The sequence below is a fragment of the Helianthus annuus genome, chromosome 7 (assembly GCF_002127325.2).
Source record: "Helianthus annuus cultivar XRQ/B chromosome 7, HanXRQr2.0-SUNRISE, whole genome shotgun sequence".
Taxonomy (NCBI): Eukaryota; Viridiplantae; Streptophyta; class Magnoliopsida; order Asterales; family Asteraceae; genus Helianthus; species Helianthus annuus.
Window position 1 is genome coordinate 129,472,276 of NC_035439.2, and position 23,761 is coordinate 129,496,036.

At 34.6% G+C, this 23,761-nt stretch overlaps 1 protein-coding gene and 1 long non-coding RNA gene across 2 annotated transcripts; one reads left to right on the forward strand and one right to left on the reverse strand.

Annotated features, from left to right (window-relative positions):
- Positions 1-2,950: 2,950 nt before the first annotated feature.
- Positions 2,951-7,643, reverse strand: LOC110878691 (E3 ubiquitin-protein ligase WAV3). The gene is made up of 2 exons (XM_022127044.2): positions 7,209-7,643; positions 2,951-5,010 (listed from the first exon to the last, which is right to left on the reverse strand). Exons 1-2 carry the CDS (start codon positions 7,413-7,415, stop codon positions 3,148-3,150), a joined length of 2,070 nt encoding a protein of 689 aa, XP_021982736.1. The 5' UTR covers positions 7,416-7,643; the 3' UTR covers positions 2,951-3,147.
- A 4,238-nt stretch (positions 7,644-11,881) lies between these two features.
- Positions 11,882-14,591, forward strand: LOC110874675. Its single transcript, XR_004862687.1, has 2 exons — positions 11,882-12,133; positions 14,110-14,591. It is a non-coding gene; the product is annotated as an uncharacterized LOC110874675 (long non-coding RNA).
- The last annotated feature ends 9,170 nt before the right edge of the window (positions 14,592-23,761 follow it).

A 23,761-nucleotide genomic window follows, 5' to 3' on the forward strand; every position in this document is an offset into this window, starting at 1 on the left:
TTTTGCCCCCACTTAAAAATAAAATTACGCTTTTGCTCCCATCTAAAAGTTTCAATTTTGACCTGGGTTCAAAATTAAGACTTCGAAGACTTCGCCTCGTTTAAATTTACAGTTTTGCCATTGGTTTTTTCCCCTTATAATTACGATTTTGCCATCAGTTCAAAGTTATGTTTCTACCCCGACTTAAAAATAGATTTACGCTTTTGCTCACAGCAAAAAATTTCAATTTTGCCCTCGGTTCAAAATTACGATTTTGCCCCGTTTGAATTTACAGTTTTCCCATTAGTTTTTTCCCTCCTAGCCACGTTACGATTTTGCCCTCAAATTAAATTTACATTTTCTCCTTAGTTTTTGTTTGTTTTCCTGGTTAAATTACAATTTTTCCCCCAGCGTAAAATTACGGTCATGTCGGCAGCTGCCTGACACTCCCCCATTGGTCCATTTAATTTATGATTTTATCCCTGAATAAAAATTATGATTTCGCCCTCAGTTCAAAATTACGTTTTCCCATCGTTTTAGTTTTTTTCGCAAAAGTAGAAAACTTTTTTTTAATTGGTTGACTCAATTTAATTTTTATCCGTGTCAAGGAGTTGCCTAACACTTGTTCATTAGTCCTGAAAAATTGCAGTTTTGCCCTGAGCCGAAAAAAACGGTCTTATCATCATTTTAGTTTTTTTTACTGATAAAATTGTAGTAGTGTTTTTTTAATTGATTGAGAATTATTCGGCCATCGCCCCGCAACGCGGGCAGGGAATCACGTAGTTAAATAACAAAATACAGTGGGCCGGCTATGACAGGTGTAAGCAAACCAAATGAAGTGGGCCGAATCAACCTTTTTAAAAACATGCAACCATATAGAAATGGTCCGCCACTTAACAAGAAGTATCCTGGACCACCAATAACCATTACCAAAAAAAGTCCAAACCACCAACATACAAAAGAAACTTGCCATAAGTTGATGTATCCAGTTGCCTAATCTTTGATAAGGACATGAGACATCATCTCCAAATACTAACTGAACCCAATCACAAGAAGCTAAAAAATGTGTACCCTTTAAACATCAAAAACCGAGACAACGAGCACGCATCGAACCTAGGACCATCAGCATTAAATCAGGGCTAAAATCCGAACCAATAATGCCAACAAATAACCCGAACCAACTGAAGAGCCAACTAAAAAACTTACAAACCATGGGATCCTTGGAAAGTATTTAGGGGGAGGGAGAGGGGGAGAGGGCGGCCAATCGGCCATTGTTGAACTGCTAGTCGAACCTTAACTTGTAAAGCTTAGAAACGAATTGGGTCGTACCATTTTCCTCATCAGATTCGACATCTACTATGCATAGATTGGGATCTAACGCACGGGCTTTGCACTTATCATTGAAAAAATCACTGATCATTGCTAGATGAGATCAAAGAACTTAATTATATATACATGAACCTCAAAAAGAGTATTTCAAAAAGTTTTATATAAATACTAATGCCTGAATCTAGATGAAACAATAGTACTGGGATTATTGAGTTGAATGATGAAACATATGTGTATTTAAATAAGCGGGCTTTCGTTTGTTACCGGTTTGGTTCGTTACAGTATTCAATATTCATACGATACCGGCACTCGGTATAGTAATCGACACGTGTTTTACATTGATCGAAAACCATAAAAACGAAAAGCGGTATTGTATTGATGTTGTTCGGATGGAATCGGTTCGGTTTGTCATTGTATAGGTACGGTACCAGCACTTGATATAGCTTATGATAATTTTGGACGAATTTTATACCGGAACGTCGATAAAACAGTAAAATTGAATGCTGATAACTGAAGTTTTGATAATACCAGCTTGGTTCGTGATGGTAAAGAAAAAATATCATTTATATTTGACCCATTCGATTTTGAATGAAACTGTACATGTTTTTCGTTTTGGCGCTTGATCCAACTTGTTTGCATAAGAAAACTTCATAAATAATTGCTTACACACGCTATATTGGAAAGAATGTATTATCCATATAAGTTGACAATTAATTTCTTTGACCAACTAGTTGTATCTCGCTACTTTGTGTTAGAGATGCAAAGTGCATAACCCGTCCCTAACACGCAACTTATTATTTCTATCGTCTTTAGTGTCAAGCCGTAAAACATATAAGAAAATGAGGATTACAGGCATGGCCGGCCCTGAAGGTGGGCGAGGAGGACTACCGGCCAGGGCCTGATATTTCGAAGGGCACGTTATTTTTTAAAAAACTCCAATATGTATATGTAAAAATAAATATATAAATAGGGTATACTCATACAAACACCAACATAGACCCACTTACAAAACTATTTTTATGTTTTAGATTAGTTATTAGTCCATTGGCATTAGGTTTAGACCTTCAGTGAACCCAATTCCCAATTTCGTTAAGGCCAAAGGGCACGTTTTTTCGATCTCGAACAAGGTAAATGAATTCTCAGGGCCGGACCTGATTACAGGACTCGAACCGGGGTCCTTTCAAAGAAGGGGAAACATGATTACCAATTCAACCAAATTTTAGTTATTTTCATCACAAATTATTTATAGTGTTCATCGTCCAAAAACTGTGTGTAAGCCGATTTTCGATAATACATGTAACATAAAAAGTGGGGTAACTACCAGTGTGTTTAAACTAGGACCGGACCAACCGATTGAACCGGTCTATTCAAGAAGCAGCGGTGTTACCAAATTCAGTTTTAGTAACTGAACCGCTTGTTTTAAAATAGGCGGTTTTTAATCGAACTGGGAATCGGTTTGACCACTCGTAACTGAAACTACTGCTCAATCATACTAAAAAGCAGTTTACATACCATTGTTATCATAGCGCCATAAAATGCGATCAATTTGTGCAACAAATAAAGTAAAATTTTTGTTGATCAACTGATAAATGTTGTTATAAATAATAATATAGAAAAATCCTAGGAATAAAAGCAACAACTCTTGGTGTAAATATTGTTAGATATTATTAGACTTTAAATATCATAAGATTCAACATTCTAATATCCCCATATCATTTATTCCTTACATCCAATCCAATTCTATTGGAATAAATATACCCATATCTTTTAGAGCTAAAACAAGGACACAAATTTAAATAACCAAACAACCTTAAGAACTCTTCTTATTCATCCTATCACCTAAGTAAAAGAGTGTGTCGACCTTAACGACTTTTTGGTTTTGAGTGGTTCAGTCTTGGGGGAGTTGGGGCTAACCATAGATGTTGAAGGACTCCGGATAAAACTCGTTGTTTGCGATAGGTTAACCATGTTCACCATTGTCTGTGTTTGGTAACTCTGTATTATACTCGTCGTCTCTGTCGAGTCACCCCTAGCCGTGGCCCGCTGCCACGAGTGTGAGCTCAACCCCGACAACACATAAGCCCGGCCCGACGACTCATACACTCTATGGCTCACCATTCTCTCCTTCATTTCCCTAAGCTCAGCCATCAAACCGACACATAAACGATCACCGCCACGACCTGAAACGGAATCCGCCAGCTTTTTCCGGCATTCCTCAAGCACCGACACTGCCGCTGTTAGATTACCACGTTCGGCCATTGTTCGTGCTTCGGATATCGCGTCGGCAGCCATAAGCCGGTTCCTCTGTCGGTCAACTTCGATCGACACTGTTTGCTTTTTCAAACTTGTTTCGGGCCTCAGTATTATCAAATCTTCATTTCCACCAACCGTAACCACCATTTTCTTTATCGGGTCCTTATGAATAGCTCTAAATTTCACCAATGACATTATGTTGCTGGATTTTTCTACCGGAATATCCATCGTGACAAGAAAATCTCTCTCTTCTTCTGCGTATAGATCACCGACTTCGATAAACCCCGATCTCGCGTTCTCATCCATACCCACTTTGTAACTCCCGGCTTTGATTGACCCGAGGCGTAACACAGGATGAACACACTCGACTTCAACTCGTAATTCTTGAACCACAACGCTCAAAAGCCCGCCAATACACTGAGCAAAAGCATCTTGTATCACATTCTCAGCTTCTATAAACGAAAACATCCCTCCAGAATGTTCAGATATAGCATGCAGTGCACACGCATCGTGATCCGTACCGAACCCAAACGTGTGAATTGGGATGCGGTTTTCGTCATTTTTTACTTGAATAGAAGATGAAAGACTCTGGTAATTCAAATTCAGCTTTCGTGGGCTGAAGTTAGGGTCCGAGTCTTGCCCGTCTGACAACAATATCATACTGCTGACCGGATTCTTGAATTTCCGGTCAGTCATCACTTTCGCTCCCTTTCTTAAAGCCTCAGCTATATTGGTCCCGCCGTTCGCGACCAATGAGTTAATCATTTGTAAAGATTCTCGTTTCCCGGTTTCGGTCATACGGCGGAACGGGAAAAGACGACAGGCTGTAGAAGAAAACACTATTACCGAAAGGCGGTCCCACGGGCCGAGATTTTGTACTACGAAACCCATAGCTTGTTTTAATAAAGCAATCTTCGTACCCGTCATGCTACCGCTTATATCAAGCATGGTTACTAGATCTATCGATGCACGTGCGTTTAGATTTGATTTAGCAACAGGAGCTTTAATATTAATTAAGATGCTGAAATTATCAAAGCATGTCGATCTTGCGACTGTGGAAACTTCAGGATAGGCTTTTATATCTATTCCTTCATTGAAATCTGAATCACCGGAGTCTATGTCTTCTGCTTTCTGGTTGACTCGTTCATCATCGTCAAATACAGGAGGCTCGAAGGCTTGAAATAGAAAAGGAATATTACGATAAGCATGCAATTGTTGTGGTGACATAACCATGGTATGATCATCTGTATTTGTATTTGCTTTCACACAAGAACCGGAAGTCGTTAAAGGGATTTCTTTCCATTTTGCACGACAAACGGGACATGCTCGATTTCCGTATTTTACGTTTGATGCAATGCAATGGTAATGGAAAGAATGTGTGCATTCTGCTTTGAAGATGGCGTCAGTGCCGGTTGCTTTCATTGGCATCAAGCAAATTGCACAAACTGGCTGCAATCCAAATAAAAACTATTCGTTAAAAAACTAATAATTTGAAGATTTAGGTATACTAATTTGTATACAGTATACATTAACATTAATATATTATAATGCACTTGATGCTTTTAAGATCACGCGTAGGGCTGCAAACGAACCGAACATTCAGCAAACAGTTCGTGAACTGTTCGGCGGGAAGTTCGTTTGTTTAATAAATGAATGAACATGAACAAAAACTTTCGTTCGTTTAGTGAAATGAACGAACATTAACAGAGGTCGCATTCGTTAATTTATGTTCATGAACTTTTAGTAATGTGTTCGTTTATGTTCAATAGTTCATTAGTGTTTTTAATTTTATATTTTATTTAAATTCTTCAAAATTCCGACCAATATAAAATATTTAATAAGCATCACTGTATTATATATTCTGTTGATGAACGCTTGCTTGTGTTCGTTTATTTTCATTTGTGTTCATGAACAATCGTTACCTAAAACTAACAAACGAACACAAACGAGCACGAACATGTTCATTTCCGTAACAAACAAACACGAACAAGGTCTTGTTCGTTCGGTTCGTTTGCAGCCCTAATGACGCGTGTATAGTACCATACACATATATATATATATATATATATATATATATATATTTAACTACAAATTTGTGAATAGTGTCAAAGAATATCATGTAAAATCATGATCATGCAAGTTGTAAGTCACTTTAGTTTAGAGTAATGACAAGATGTATTCCGGGTGGCCAACTTGTGATAAAGGGGTTATTCTTAGTGTTTAAAAATCTAGAAACTTGTTAAAGTTTCACTAAGCAACTGCTGTGCCAATGATGTTGAAGAAAAGCATATATCATATAGTCAAAAGCAATCACATGTATGAAAAGAATTAGGAATCAATAAGAATAAGCTTTTATGCTCCATAAGTAAAGTCAAAAAGTGTTAATTCAACTATGAAAATGAAAGAGAGAGGTATTGTGTGTGAAAGTGAAGGTGTTGACCAAACAAAGCCATTTACCTTCAACAAGGGGAAGTACAACTGTTCATAAATATTACTAGTGGAAAAACAGAATGTAGATTAAATAAAAATAATGTTAGAAACCAATAAAAATTGATGGAATAAAAGAAGATAACCTTAAGAGTTGAAAACTACATAACAACAAAAAAGCCATCACTATCTCCATCCCCACATAAGTATTGTATATGTACATGTCTATCATCATCACCATAACCAGTCACTAGCTAAGCATCTTTCCAATACATTAAAAAACAATAAAAATAACATATCCGATTACGTAATCTTTCCTTCTAAAACAACTTTCTCTCCTTTCTTATTCAGTTCGTATCACACAGTAATTCACTAATTCCTTCGCATAAAACTGACTCAATCATTTCTAACTACACATCGAAACCTAATCACATACAACCGCAAAGTTAGTTTCAATCAAACACATGACGATGAAATTATCAATAAAACTATATGCTTCTAAAACAACTTTCTCTCCTTTCTCTTTCGGTTCTAATTTCACAGTAATTCACTAATTCCTTCACATAAAACTAATTCACATCCAAACCTAATCACATACAATCTCAAAGTTTTGTTCAAACTCACGACAATGAAACTTACAATTAAACTATATTCCTCTGAATAACAACTTTATCTCCTTTCTCTTCAGCACTAACGACTCAGTAACTCACTAATTCCTTCGCATAAAACTAACTCAACCATTTCTAACTACACATCTAAACCTAAGCACAAACAATCTCAAACTTTCAATCAAACACGTGACAGTAAATCAACAATCAACAGTTAAACAATATTCAAAACTACATCCTACGACGATTCAACGCCGTATTTCGACAACGTTCACTCCTTTCTCTTCCAGTTCTAATCACACAGTAATCTAGTACTTCCTTCACATAAAACTAACTCAAATCACTTCTACCTACACATCTAAACCTAATCACATACAATCTCAAACTCTCAATCCAAAATTTCAATCAAACACATGACATGCAATTAATAAAATTAACCTATTCTCTTTCAGTTCTAATCACACAGTAACTCACTAATTCCTTCATCAGTAAATCTACACATCTAAACCTAATCTCAAACGTTCAATCAAACACACAACAGTAAAATTAACAATCATCAACTAACAATCAACAATCAACAACAATCAACAATCAAACAGTATTCAAAACTACCTCCGACGTCGATTTATCGCTGTATTTCGACACACGGAGACCAGAAGACGACGGAGTCGGAGTGATCGGCAAACGCCGACGAGCATCTGAACAACTTCTAGACGAACTTTTCACAGATTCACCGTCATCGGAGCTTTCGGGAACGTATAAACACGTATTTAGCCCTAGCGCAAGCTTCATCTTCCTCCATTTACTCTGACCAGCCATAATTCGAATCCTCGATGAACAAACAAATCTTCAATTTATAGAACAACACGATCCTTCAATTTACGATCAAAAAAGGAATGAATAGTGTTGACATTTTTGAAGAAGATACGATTGTTCAAAACTGTTGATGGATGAAGATATTTTTGTGATATGATTTTGGTTTCCCCAAATTTTGTTCAATTTTAGGGTACTTGAAATCTTGAATGATATGGAAACGGTGGCTTTGAGTTTATTATAGTAGAGAGAGGGTGTCAGGTTGGCAAATCTTTTGTATGACAAATAAATTTTATTTTATTTATATTTAGTATGTATTTAATTTAATTTAATGTGTTTTTTTCTTTTAATTTTTTATTAATTTAATTTTAATTAATGTTGGTAAGATATCAAGTTTGACTAAACAGCTGTACTAAACTTTACAAAACTGTACAAAAAGACTGTGGACGACTAAAAAAAAGTGTTGATTGTTAAATTGGAATATAGCTAAATTATGAATGAACAAGTGGAATAATCTTTGTGAGAAGAGTAAACCTAACCACAATTTGTCATAAACAAGTTAATTATTTATCTTATTTATCATTTATGTTGTTAAAATTAATAAGGGTGGATGAATAATTGCAAAAGTAAAGTTTATTGATTTTAGTCGGAAATTAGACTTGTTATGGTTAGAAATCTGTTGTGGGAAAGTACGTTAAACTGTTAAAAACTGGTTTTTATTTCGAATTAAAAGATCTGTAAGGCATGGAGTATGAAGTCTCACTTCAAGAAGTTCTAATAAGGACAAAAACGACGTCAAATTGAATCTTCAAACTTTCATAGGGACTATGTCAATTAGTGAATGCTCGTTTTTGTTATTCACGTAAATGATAACTTTGTTGTGACGGAATTTGCTCGCATGTTGTGTAGATTTTGCTCAAGTAGAGAGTCAATCCAATGAAGAAAGCGATGAGATGATGTTAATCTTTTAAGGTATCCACGAGTTCCAAGAACGTATAAGTCACTTATCCTAATTTGTAATAAAAAGTTTCTACGCCAAACATGTAAGAAGTGTATAAAGAACGCTTCATTGTCTAACGTTCATCTCTAACCATCAATGCTTGTAAAAAGAGAAAGCTTGCCAATAAAATATAATAAAGAACAAAATTCACCCGAGGATATCTTATGTTGTAGTATTTAAAAAATCTAAGTCTCACCAAATGATACAAAATTAGTTTGGATTCAAGAGCAAAGACACTTAGAACAATTTCAACAATCACAAAAAATGCACCACTAAGTTTTAGTGTCATTAAGAGCAATCTTTACAACCTACTTATGTAAAGACGTCGATGCTATCAACATCTTTGAAGTTTTTTGTTATATCATATACCATAAGGCACCATTTCTATTCAAATTTGTGTCATCACTAAATCCAACATGCTCACGTTAAGCGTTTTGATCACCTTGCATCATAAGATGCCCATTTCAGTATATATTAGTTGTTGCGAACGTTTCGCATTGCTTAGTGCTTAAGTAACTCATGTGATAGTTTCTTTGTTGTGTTGCAGCTCACTTTTTAGTATGTTGTGATTGTTGATTTGTTATTGAGCAACCTCTTTACATAAAAAACTGATACCTTAGTTCTAATGTATAGAAGGGAAACTCAAACCACCCTTTTGGTAAATGTTATTATACATATGAAAAGAAAGTTCCCATGAACAGTAAATGAAATTTTTTAAAGATTTGTTTTTTAGTAATATTTTATTTAGTGTTTATTTGATTTTTTATTAATAATATTCATATATTAAAGTAGAGAGATGTGAATAATAAAAAAACTTTTTTTAAATTATTTGTTTTACGTACTGTTCATTAAATACATATTTTTTAAATAATTTGTGTACGTTAATTTTTTAAAAATAATCTAAATACACATCTATGTATTTTTCCAAACATTCCGATATAAATCTTACTGAAGATGGATATCGTGCTACCACTATACCGAAAAGAAAACCGACTAAACAAAAGTGTTGGTATTCGTATTTATGGTTTTCAGTAAATCTTATTGAAAGTAGACACTGTGTCGCTACTGTACCGAATGTAAAACTGAACGAACAACATCGATATTTGGTACCATTATTTATATTTTTGCTTTTAGTTTCAACAAACTGATAGTATCACTATTAACTGTATTGTACCATATTGAGCCGGACCTAACAACATCGGTATTGACACCGTGTTCGTTTTATGGTTTTCGGTCGATGTAGAGCAGATGTTGATTGCTATACCGAATGCATGTATTGTGTCAGTACGAAATAAACCGAATCGCTACCGATCAAGATTCCGCTGCGAAGCGCGGGGGAAATCAACTAGTTCATTATTGTTTTCGAAGATATCTCTCATTAAGTCTTTTCTTTATTTTTTAGTTGGTTGACCAAATTTTTTTTTTTTTTTTTTTGAAAAGCAGGTTGACCAAAACTATAATTGTTTGTTTTCGAAGATCTCTCTCATTAAGTCTTTTCTTTATTTTTTAGTTGGTTGACCAAAACTATAAATGTTAAAGAGTTAAATGTGATTTTGTAGTTTGGGTCTACCAGTTTAGTACAAAGATTTCATTTTTCCTCCTGTTGGTCTAAAAAGGTTTTACTGTTGCCATTTTAGTCCACTGAGTTAACTTCATCCATTATTTCTGTTAACGAGAAGGGCGATTCGGTCATTTTATATGGCCGAATTGCCTTTCTAGTTAACATAATTACATTAAAATGACCGAATTGCCCTTCTCGTTAACAGAAAAAATAGATGAAATTAACCCAGTGGACTAAAATTGCAACGGTGAAACCTTTTTGGATCCACAGAAGAAAAATGTAACCTTTTGACTAAATTGACAAAATAATTCAAACCACAAGAACTCAAATGATATTTAACTCTTTTTTAGTTGGTTGACCAATACTATAATTGTTAAATATGTTGAATTGTTGATTTTTTTCATATATTTTAAACTGAACCTTAATGACATTGGACTTTTGATTTGTTTTTTTTTTTTTTTTCTCGTTTATTAGCACAACTAATAGTTGACAAATTGTAGGTGATTTCATGTTATTATTACAACTTACAAGTGTCTCATAAAAAATATATATTATTAGGTTTTCTATAACTGTGCTAATATACTTTTCCTTAAGTGAAGATGGACTCTACTCGTAAATTTTGTTAAAGATTAAGAAAACATTTGTGTTTAGTTGTAAAAATGTGTAACCTTTAATTACGGTATGATATGTGATAATTCACCAATCACCATGAATAATAATGTGATAGGAAACCCGAAACCTAACCAAATAGAATCCAAGCATGACAAAACTAAATAAAGTATAAATGATAATTTGGGCCCTTTTCAAGATTATCTATAATAATATTGTTACATGAATTTAAAAGTTTACGCTTTTAAATCATGCGTAATGGACATTATAGGAGCGTGAAGGAACTTGATAACACCCCTAACACCATCTCATTGGGCGTTATAGTATAACGCCAAATGAGTAGAAATAATTTAAAAACTAATTATTGAAAGGGCATTAAGGGACGTTAACATTACACATTATTTTGAAGAGACTTCATTATGCTAATGTGACGAAAAATGTCTCTTATTAGGCTTCGATGATTGCGGATGGCCTAATGATGATTTTTACCTCTAAAATTTAAATTAGTGATGGTTTTGTTATTTTTTGTACATGAACTTAAGGAAAACAAGGATTTTCCCATGTAAGTGATTGATATAAATATCTTGCATTAACATTTACCTTAACTAGTAGGGGAAAGTTTTCAATGTCGTAATTGTTTGGCACATAGGATCGATGGATCGATAAAGGTAGAAAGATTGGGTGGGATTTTGTAGCTTGGATTTGACATTTTATAAACTTTATGCATATAATATAAGATATAATATAATATTATATGTGTATATAACTTTTGATACATACGAAATTACATTTTTTTGAAAGGCACAGACGAAATTACATATATAACATTTAATGGTATAAACACTTCAAGGCGATTTGTCCGGCTCTTGAAGTAGTTGAAGTTCCTTCATATGGACTATTGAGATTTGATATTGACGTCAAAGACTTTCCTTTAACTTTTTCGTTTTATTTAATTTAGTTTTCAACTGTGAAATACATGAAACACGAATTTTTAGTTTTCAGATACAAAAGGTTTTATTTTTTTGACTGAAATGACAAAAATGACCTAAACTCTGAGATCATTTTGGCATTTTACTCTAAAAAAACAATAAAACCTTCTCAAATATTTAATTTAATTTATGAGTATGTTTTCCTTTTAGGTTAATCATCTTATTTTAAAATTGTGTACTTGAAATAAAGTAGAATTTGGCATAACGGATATTTGCGGTTTAAAAATTGTACAAGTGTAAAGATATTTGCGTGTTTTTCAAAAAAAAAAAAAAAATCATGTGGTTCTGCTTCATGCATGTGCCGAACACTACATCATCTCTTCTTCTTTTCCAAAACACCACATCATCTCTTCTTCCTCCCCCAAACCCTTTCTAATCTCTCTGTCAACACTCAACAGTCGTTTCTTCGCCTTCCCAAATCGAAAATCGTGCGAGTTTGTTCCGCTTCCACGGACTGATGTTTACTTAAACTTGAAATTTCACCGAGTTCGCACTCTACTCTTCAGCCGTTGACCGGTGTGCACCGTCACTACAAATCGTCATTGCTATCGAGTAATCCGTCAAGGTTTGTACATATTTCGTACTATTGTCTGATTAATTCGACATTTTTCTATATAGTGTGTTTATTTATGTTGAAATTTTGCTTAAATATGGAGAAGCAGAGAACGAGATCTCGAAGTTGAATTTGTTTTTGAATGATTTTGTTTGTTGTTGACAACCATTTGATTTGATAAAGTTCATCTGATTAGATTAGGTATTTTACTTTTGACTTACAGTCTTGGCTTGTTATAAACAATTTTACAATAAATATTTTACTTAAAAAATTATAATAAAATATGTTTTTAATATAAAACTAATTATTCACAAACCTGATTATGGGGAAGTTTCAAATGAAAACCACTAGTTAACTCGAAAACTAACTAAAAAAGCCAAAAAAACATACCAGATTTTTTTTTTTTTTTTTTGCATACCAATTTTCGCCATTTTTAGTATATAAAAAAAATTTCAACTTTTTTTTTTGTAGTGCACATGTGTAATACTACACATGTATAGTACACATACACTGATACACATGTGTAGTACACATACACATGTGTAATACAATTTTTTTTTTTAATTTATATAAAAAAACCTCTGATTTTTTATAAAAAAAAAAGTTGAAAAAAAAAATTGTTGGTGTGTTTTTTAGGATTTTTTTAGTTAGTTATCGAGTTTTCACGATAAAAATGGTTTTCATTTGAACCATCCCCACCTGATTTTATAGCTCATAATTAACCAAATCTTCCAAAGACATATTATTCCATATATTAATTATCAACTTTTTAGTGCATCAAGACTTGTACTCCATGCTTAGGGAGTGTTTCAAAAAAAATTATTATTCCATATATTAATTATCAACTTTTTAGTGCATCAAGACTTGTACTCCATGCTTAGGGAGTGTTTCAAAAAAAATTTGATTTTTCACTTTCAACCTTCAAGTTTTTTCTTTTACATTTTAACCTATTTGAAAAAACTTGATTTCTCACTTTCAACCTTAAAGTTTTTTCTTTTACATTTTAATCCATTTGAATTTTCACTTTTAACTTAAAGTTTTTCATATTTTGTAATTTAACACAACACTTTATTATTATCTTTCGCAAGTTTTTCGTTTTACGTTTCGTTCTAAATTTTGTGAGTTAACATGTCATAGCGTGCATGTGAAGTTCAACGTTTTTGCTCTATTTTTTCATATTTGACAGACCCGTCGCAACGCGTCCATTTTCTCCCTTTTGAAAACTTCCCCGCAATGGGCGGGTCCTAGATCGACTAAGTTATTATTTTGTACGTTTTACGTTTCTGGTTAATTTCTTCGTATCAAGACACTGTAACGGGTGTACGTGGTTCAACGATTGTAGTCTCCTTTTCGTTCAGTTTAATTTTTACCATTTTATCTATTTTATTTTTACGATGTTGAGAGTCGATGTCGTTGTGGCATTGGTGCTACTTGGCACGGTTTTACGAACGTTTTTAACCTATTAATTTTTTACTAATATTTTGTTTCGGTTTACCCCTATATTTCCTTTACTTAAAAACTATTTTTTTACGTGCATATTTATGTACGAGTATGTATAAATATGATTTGTTCTACATTCCGACGTAAACTTTTTTTATAGACGAGTTAGGTAAAATATAATACGTTTTCGTTTAAAGAAACAATTTTTAAGTGCATATTTTTATGTACGTTTTGGTATAAACTCAAGTTGTTCTACGTTTCGACGTAAACTTTTTTGAGAAATGATTTAGGTCAAATATAATATGTTTTCGTGTTTATTTTATGTATGTTTCGTAAAGTTTTCTTCGAACTGAGTTGAGTCAAATTATGGTTTCTTTTTCTCCCATTTTTCCAAAAGCTCTAATTAATCCCTTTCGATTACATGTGCATATTTTCCTTCATACCCGTTACGTTTTCTATGTATGAGTTGACTCACATATAATACGTTATGATTGTTCGATATGAATTCCATTTACTTTACGTTTGATCCAATCACAATGCTTATACAGGTTACACTGAATTCAACTGGATACGTCGAAATATGTATTTTCATATGGTTAATACATCATATAACGTTTGGACTAATTCATTTCATGTTTACGATGTACCCGCGCCGCAACGCGGGTGGGTGTTAACCCTAGTTATATATTATTAACCTAAAGTTGAAGAGTAATATTATCTTTTACTTTTAATAATTAAATAATATATATGGAAGCTAGCAAACAATGTCTGGACGGCTTGATGTTGACGAAAAGAAAGAAGGGTTCTCGTTGCAGGTCAGCATCACGGATGTCATGTCATCAAATGTTACTTTCGACCCGAGTACGCCGGTTTTCATGTTGACCCGATTGTACCATCCATTCTTTTTTATTTATTTTTAAAGTCCACCCATTTTTATAAGGGTAAATTACATTTTTGTCTATTATGTTTGTATCAGATGAGATGGTAATGGATGATTTTTAATTTCAATAATTATAGTTATAATTTTTTATTTGTAAAATTTATTACATCTTACGTCTTTTGGCTCTAACCTTGTTAAAATTTTCAGTTGACTATCACATATGCCTTGTACATAAGGGTAGGTTAGTAATTTTACTCACTTATTTAAAATATTTAATGAATAAAACAAATAGACCACTTTTTAAAATAATATATATATGGGGTAAAGTTCTAGAGTGAACATTAGGTTGAGAGTGAACCGTGTAAACTAATTTCAAGGCGTTAATCTCAAAAAAATTCATATTTTTATACATGTTTGCTTTTCATACAATCGATTTTTTATACGTATTTATACGCAAACCGGTACTTTTTCGGTTTGTAATTACACGATAACAAACTGACAGCGGACGAAATACTGATAACACCGAAATATTACGATGAATTTAGCTTCGTAATCAAAGTTTGATATTCGTAGTTGAAACCGGATTGAAAAACGGCTTAAAAATGACAAACAACGCGTTTCACGCGATTTTACCGCAAACGACGAACGTACGCACCAAAACGACTCTGACATACAATTTACGTGCTTTCGTCTTTACATGCATACTCTACGACATTTCATAAATTTCGGGAAAGAGAACGGGTAGGGGAAAACGTATTTGGGCTGCTTAAAAGGCGGTATGCGAACTAACGAGGCCCAACCCAAATTACAAACTCTACCCATTTAAAACACTTAACCTGTTGGGATTGAACCCTGCCAAAGGAACAGATAATGAAAGCCAAAACTGGATCAGAGCAGTGGATCCAGAATAAGCAGATGTTTGCATGCAAGTCTCTCCCCTTGAAAGTGGTTTCAACATCTGCTGACCTCCTATCTGCTGATCATGCAAACTGCTGACCTACAACTGCTGATCAAGTCAAAGACTATTGAAGAACTAAAGCTCTGCTGCTCAATCTAATGCCTTTTCGGGCACTGCTGATCATGACAAGTACTGCTGAGTTCACAGCAGTGGAAGGATGCAACAGCTGTTTATGTTTACTCTATGTAATGAACTGTAACATCAGTAGTTAGTATAGCAGTGTTTGTATACGTCAGTTGTTAAGAGTTTGTTAGGAGGTTAGATGTCACTTTCATGGTGACGTCAGCTTAGATGCTCAGTAGTTTGCTAGTGCCTATAAATAGAACAGTGCTCTGTACTGTTCTGTTTAGCTCTTTCACCATCTTCTTCCTGTACGAACAAATACTGAGCTCGAGCTGAGGGGGAGTTTGCGAATCATATATGCATTGTAATCAAAGTTCTTCATAAGACCTTTGGCTTCAACAGACTTTAGCCTTAACAGACCTTGTTTCTTCTTGAACAGTGGTTCCAAGGCTTTGATCAGATGTTTGCTTGTTTTCAACAGATGCTCTGATTTATGTGTTCAAGATTCGCTATCTTTGGAGAAAATCTAATTCAAACTTATGTTTATTCTTGATCACTTAATCATGTTTTGGCTTTTGAATATCATATGTTCTTTTGTAGGTCCAACAGATACCATCGCATCGACTGTATCCGGATAATCGGCGTCCGTCGACAGAAGGTCAGGATCTGCAGGGGTCAGGCGCAGGGTTAGGATTGTTTGTTGCCTTTTTTTGTATTTTTACCTTTTGATGTATTAGGATTTTGTTATTTTTGTAAAGACTTATTATCTAGTTAAATTTGCAGTATCAGTTTGTTTATATTTGTGATGTTTATTTACAATGTTTTGAATAGTTGCTTGGTTATGTATAATGTATAATACGAAACGACACGTAATGATACAATACAATACGATACGACACGACACGTAATGATATAATACAATACATATAAAATGTTTTAAAATTATTATTAAAAAAATATACTATACAATACGTAACAATAGGACAAAATTACGACTCAATGCGATATGACATGATACTATAAAATATTTAATACAAAACATTTAAAATTAATATTAAAAAATAACTAAATGTAACAACCCTCAAATAGGGCCAACAACAATCTGTAATCATAATCCCAAACACGTACGATGAGATTATACTTGAAAAATAAAAAATAAAAGATTCAGAGGATTGTCGCAGGCCGCGACAACCATACATTAAACCCTCGTGGGCCGCGAGGCACCAATAAACAGCCTATGACACGTTGTTGACACGTGTCGTCCACGTGTCAAAGCTACGAGTTGACTCGGACCAGCTATGCCCTAGATAGGGGGTCTCACGGGGCACGACAGGCAATGCCTCGGCGGTCGCGGGCGCGACGGACTCCGGGAACTGCTATAAAAGGAGTATTCACGAGACAAATTCAGTTGCTCCTATTTTCTTTTCTTTCTCTCGCTCTCTCGTTCTGTCATTTTAATGTCAGAACTCCTAAACCCCCGAAACTCTGCTCCGATATCAGGGTAATAACTCTAATCACTAACACGGTACTATATCCGATCAATTAAAACTAATCCATTGGATGTTTAAGTGCTGCCGGTACCCAGCTATACTTAGTCATTCGTTGTGGTTTCAATCTTGTGATTATCGTTAAATTTGAAATGGGTTAATACGCTAATACGAGTTCCATTGTATCTAGAAATTAGAACTCATAACCAGGGAGCTGCTAAACCAGAATACTTAGCGATTAAGAAAACTTGGTGGCTAAGAAAACTTAATGGTTAGTAAACTTAATGATTAAGTAAAACTTAGCAGTTAAGAAAACTTAGCGGTTAAGGAAATTTAGCGGTTAAAAAAACTTAATAGCTAAGGAAACTTAACAGGAAAGGAAACTTAACAGCTAAGTAAGTTAATCAGTTAAACAGTTAATTAATCAATCAGCTAAGAAAGTTACTTAATTAAACGGTTAAACTAAATTAATTAGTTAACAGCTAAGTTTAAATAACAAGGTATATATGGGATAAATAACATATAAGGAAGGTTTTATCTAAGGAAGGTGTAAGGAAAGTGTATATGGATAGGAATTATCTAAGGAAGGTGTAAGGAAAATGTATATGGATAAGAATTATCTAAGAAATGTGTAAAGTGTATATGGACAGGAATTATCTAAGGAAGGTGTAAGGAAGGCATATATGGGTAGGAAGTATCCAGGAAAGATGTATATGAAACTTCCTAAACAAGTATATATGAAGCTTCCTAGAAAGGCACACTCCTTACCTATAAATAGGAGCCTAGGATTTCATTCTTCTTTGCTCATTTCTTCTCTTCTTATCTCTATACGTTGGTGTTCTAACCGATAATCACCGATGCGATATTATGTCTGATCGATCCGAGAACCAACTAACGAATGCCAAAGTGTTGTCTAAATAAAACTATACTTTGTTGAATTTCTTTAAGGTTCTGATCTCGTGACCATCGTTAGGTTTGATGTGGTTTTATGCTAATACGTATTCTAATCTGTTAAACTATATGTTTAACCATCCAAAAGCTTAGAATTATAAACTTTCTATCAAACAAGATGTTTAATCATTAGTAGATTCAAAACTATAAAAGTAAATGCTTAATTATCAGAAGACTTAGAATCAGGAGGCCTGTTAAATCAAGACTATAAGACCTACAAAGTGAGTACATTCTCTTTTTGTAAACCGTTTTTGTGGGTCATTCTCTTTTTCTCACAGTTTGTGAGTCATTCTCTTTTTATCAAATTGTTTTGCAAAACCCTAAATGTTTTTCAGTTATACTTACAGTGATTAAGTCTTTGTAATCTTAAATTACTGCCAGTACGTGAGGTTTTGTATACAATTCTTGACAAGCGTCACTTTTAGGTGAACGGGCCCAAATAGTGATATGACCACAGTCACAAATCCGGTCGAGTGACAACTAGGCCAGATAATTAAGATATAAACATTGTAATCGCTCTTAATACTGTAAATTATAACAAATGTGTTGTTGAACAACTGAATGAACTCATCAGTATTTCCTGCTGACCAAATGTTTTTAAAACGCATTTAAGGTGATTACAGTAGATTGAAATAAGAGATGTGATACGACACCGAAAGGCTTAAAGAAGTGGCTTATTTTATCAAATAAATTAAATTAAATTAAACGTTGTTTTATGTATTCGGGTTTATCCCATACTAAAGCTACCTTTGTAAAACATGGGTGTATTCCCCCATCTGTTTAATAAATCAAATCCGGTGTTTCAAAACTCTCATCTTTTTCCTAACTCACATTCCTGATGAAATTTTCCATCGCAATATTTTCAAAATAACCACCGGTATCACTTGACTGTTCACGGCTCCCATCCAGGGTATGGTTGGGGTCGTGACACTAAACACCTGCCATTTTGCAACTTTCAAACAAAAAGGTCATCTGAGTTGTATACGGCTCATATAGATCTATACAACCAGCCACCAGTCTATAGTATGAGTTGTATATAACCAGCCACCAGACCAGAACTGACATGTGTCAGTCTGGTTGTTTAAGGTTGGTTCTATACGACTTTTATAGGTCTATAGAAGTCATATAGGGGGTTGATGAGTATCCAAAGAGACAATTGGATGTCTAAATAAATTAAGCCTTTTTTAGAGTTAATTGCCAAAATCGCCCTTGAGGTTTGAGCACATTTGCCATTTTCGTCCAAAATGAAGGTTTTGTACCATTTTGCCCCCAACGTTTTCAACTTTTTGTCATTTTCATCCAAATACCTAACCAAGTTAATTTATACCATATTATGGGTATTTTTGAAATTTCTCATTAATAAGGGGGTAATTTGTAAATAAGTTTACCATATATATACCTGTCTTTAATCCCTTACATTCATCTTTAAAACCCATTTACACTTGCACAGGGAAGGAAAAAAACCCTAAATCGCCCCCCTTTCTTCTTCATCTCGTTCCATGAATCAAGACATGGTGGTATGTAATTGCGGTGCTTAGACTATCATAAAGACGTCCTGGACCTCCCAAAATCCTGCTCGTCGATTCCATTGCTGCAACAGAGCGGTATGTATATTAGTAATTAGGGTTTAGTTGCAAAATCAAAAATCACAGTATTCATGTTATACGAATTGCAGGGAAGGTCGTGTGGGTTTGTGAGTTGGGCTGAACCTCCAACGAACCAAAACCCTTGTAACACCTCAAAAAATTCATGTCCATTAGAATAAAGACACGTGTCATGTATGACAGACGTGTCAGAGAAACCGGATTAAATAAAAAGATATGTGGTAGGATTTCTAATAAAAAGGGCGTCATGTTATTTAAAATACCTCTGAACGACCCAAGGGCGACACGTTATTAAATCACCTCTGAGCGACCCGAATTTTTATAAATCCCAAGATCCTTAAATCAATTAATGATCATCTCATATGATAACTGGTTGCTCTCAAATAAATAAAGTTGCATCTTTATCAAGGACTTTGGAATTATAGGTTGTTACTACTTCTAATCTAAATAAAATTCTTGTGAATAAGAATTAACATAGTTAATTATTCCTTGGCCAACTTCTATGAGAATCCAAGACTCATTCTTGGTAATCTCCGTCAAATTTTCAAGACCCTCATAAGTTGAATTGAATGGGGAACATGTAAGAGCAAGTTAGCCATGCAATGGCTGGTCAAGATGGCCCACATCTGAAAAGGGAGGACTGAATTCGGAATAGTTGGAATGCATGGTCAAGACTTGAAAGTTCTCAAGTTTTTGTCCTCTGGCCATCGGTTACGGACCGCAAAGCCTTAGGCTTACGGTCCGTAAGGAAGGCACCTGAAGATGTTTCAGTAAGGTCGGTTACGGACCGTAAGGGTTTTAGCTTACTGTCCGCAAGAGGTCCTTACGGACCGTAAGGCCTAAAGCTTACGGTCCGTAAGACCGTCGCTGGCAGTAAGTTTTGGACAGCTGCCTGTCCAATTCGTTTAACCGACTTAAAACGTAAATTTGTGAATCTATGGGCTTGCTAGGCAGTAAATAGCTCTCTAGGGACACCTGGGATCATCTCCTAACTACCCTAGACTATCTTGGCAAGATCCTAAGGCTCCTAGTTCACTATATAAGGGTCTTGAGTGTGATCATTTGGCACTTGCTCACTTGGAACATTGGTTCAAGACTCTCTGGAGCTTCCCTGGTCAGCAACCCATTTTCTTAGGCTCCATAATCCTTCTTAGGACTCTTGTAAGTGTCCTTAACCTCCTTTAATCCATTCTAACTTAGTTAATTAAGTAAAAGTCAAACCGTCGTAATTAAGGTTTGACTTCGTGATTAATCATAATGTGCTCTGTCAAATCACGAATTAAAAGTACCTTTAGGAAGGTAATTAAGTGGGTAACAAATCCTTAAAAGGGTATTTCCAGATTCCCACTCTAAGCATGTCAATTGTCGAGTCAAAGTTAATCATAAAAAGTCAACAGAATGCTTAATTTCAAATTAATGCATAATTAGCAATGTAGGTTGCATATAACCTGTTTGAACATTAATATAACTTGGTAATAAGTATAAGGACATGTTCCAACATGTTCAACTCGACAATTTTCTGTGTAGACCCGGTTCGGAACCGAAAGTCGCATAGTTTGACTTTCGCTTTGACTTTCAGTTCTGACCCGTTTTAGTTAAGATTAAGATTGCCTTAGAGCTTCTTTTGGACCTAATAACATGTTAGTATATCCTCCTGTGATTATACAACGTGGTTCATTAGATATCTTGTTCGTATGCATGTTTCCGTTAAGTGCCCATATGTTGACCGTTATGCCCAAATGTCCAAAAATCATGATTTTTGAAAATGTATAAGGGTAGACACCTTAGTTACTGAATTATAAACTTGTCCCCAAAATTTGACATCAGTTTGAAGTCTAGAATAAGAGTTATGCTCATTAGCGTAATTAGAAGCTTTCTTAGTAAATAATTAGCGTAATTAACGCATAGCCTATTTAAACTTAGATTTTATACCAAAACCTTACACCCACTGTTATGTAATAATATTTTGGGAATTTTAAAGATTTTTATTTATTTTTAGGCTGAGCATAACTAGAGGTTTTAAGTATAATTCGGCTTATGCCGGTTTTGCCCTTTTCGGCCATAAAATGAGTTTTACAAAACCTTTTGACCCCAAACTTTTTCCTACTGATTTATTATGCTAAATATAATATTTTGAGTCTTCTGGAATTATAAAAATATCAGCTTTTCTTTTAAAACCCGGAAATGGCTCCAAATCGCCTTTTTAGGCATTTTTACGACATAGTATATGTCAAAACTAGTTTTTATATAAAAGGTCTAATACCTACTGATATATTTAGAAGAATTTCATATTTTAACAGTAAACTAGAGATGAAAACTCAGTTTGCCCGTTTTATCTTTTTAGCTTATGTAAAATTACCAAAATGCCCTTATGAGGCGCAATTGGTGTTTAAAATCATTTGGGGCATAATTGGACATACCTTACTGATATTACAACATATTTGGTACATATCATCTCAGAAACTTGCATATGACTTATATGATTACCCGTTACGCACTTTCGCGTTCGGATCGGCTTATGTGACTAGTTCACGCATATTAGCCAAAACAGATCAAATCATATCATCTTAGTCTCTAAATTCAGAATGTGTTTGGTTTACCCATATTATACAAGTATCCAAGCTTGTAGGGTCCAAATCACATTCCTTCCCGGTTTTCGCATTCCTCGCGATTAAACCATATTTATTCTTCGAAACTAACCGGTCTAAGATTAGGCTATGTTAAAAGACCCGTTAGGATTCTAATAGGTTATTATAAACCTTCGTTCCAGAATAGGAGCCCAGTAAAAGACACTTGCATTGTTGCTTTTGTGGTTTATACTTGCTCAGGTAAATACTTTTAACTTATTTTCCCTATACGGGCTTGGGGGTACGGTATATAAAATACCGCTTGGTCGGGCAATTGACCCCAACTCATTAGTAGTTGGGTACTATCAATGTGACCCGTTTGAAAACTTGGTTTTGTTTGTTTTTACGCCTTTGGGAGCTTATTGACCATGTCCCGGATATCCTTGGCATCATTTTTGGCCACGACCTTGACACCCGGGTGTAGGCGTACACCCGGTATTATGTCCATTATTAAGGTATAAACGTTGGCTTCCCGCCGCGGACTTATACTAAGTGGTGTGTCAATTAACCTTAAACCTGACACGACTCGGGCGACTGAACGCACAACAAACATGTAAATCTTTTACAAGTTTAACTATGATTAATTATTCCCAAGTTGTAAAAATGTTTTGTGCCTTGTGCATTTAAATCAATTTTTAAAATCTTTTCAAAATGAGTCAGTTAAATTGTATTTACCAGTGTAAACTGACGTATTTTCCCCAAAAAGATTAAGTGCAGGTGCTGTACGTAATAGGCTGGTCTCTCCTTAGCATCATAGAGTCTCGCAAGCTTTGGGATGCATTTATCTGTTGAACAATTTTCTCCTTTTATTCTGATCCGCCTGTGGATCTATTTCGACTATTTGTGATACTTAAATATTACATTCGATGGTTGAAATAAATCTATTTTCATTTGCTTCCGCTGTGCATTATAATTTGTGTTGTTTGACTATGATGATATCAACTACGTCACGTTAATCCCCCACCGGGCCCACCTGTGACACGTGGAAATTCGGGGTGTGACAACCCTGCTGTGATGATACCTGCATTGTTGGATACAATAAGAAGGCATGAACAAAATGCAAGAGAGACAACATACAAGATCAGTTTAAGGGATCAACATGCAAGAACATTGGGGCTCGACAGAATAGGGTGATGAAAATACTTCTAGGCTGCACCTGGTTGTTTGTGGTGATGTATTACATTTGTCGTTGAAAAAAAATGTCATTAAAAGGGTAGTTGGTAGCGTAATGTAATGACCCGTCTTTTGGTATCGTCTGTATTTGATTAGCGTAGTGTAATGTAAAGCGTTATTGTAATGTAAAGCACCTGTGTTTTGGTTAGCGTTATTGTAATGTAAAGCACCTGTGTTTTGGTTAATGGTATGTAATGATCCATCTTCTTAATGTAAAGAACCCATCGTGCATTTCGACCAAATTGTGCATTTCGACCATCGTGCATTTAAACCATTCAATTGCAACCCTTCTTTAAACCATTCAATAAACCATAAACTGCAAGTATTCAAACTACAGGTATTCAAACCATTCAACCCAAACCCTCTTACACAAATTGTGCACTCTTTAAACCACAATAAAACTGCAAATTATACCATTCAACAAACTGCAAATAAAACTACAGGTAGAGTTCACTGC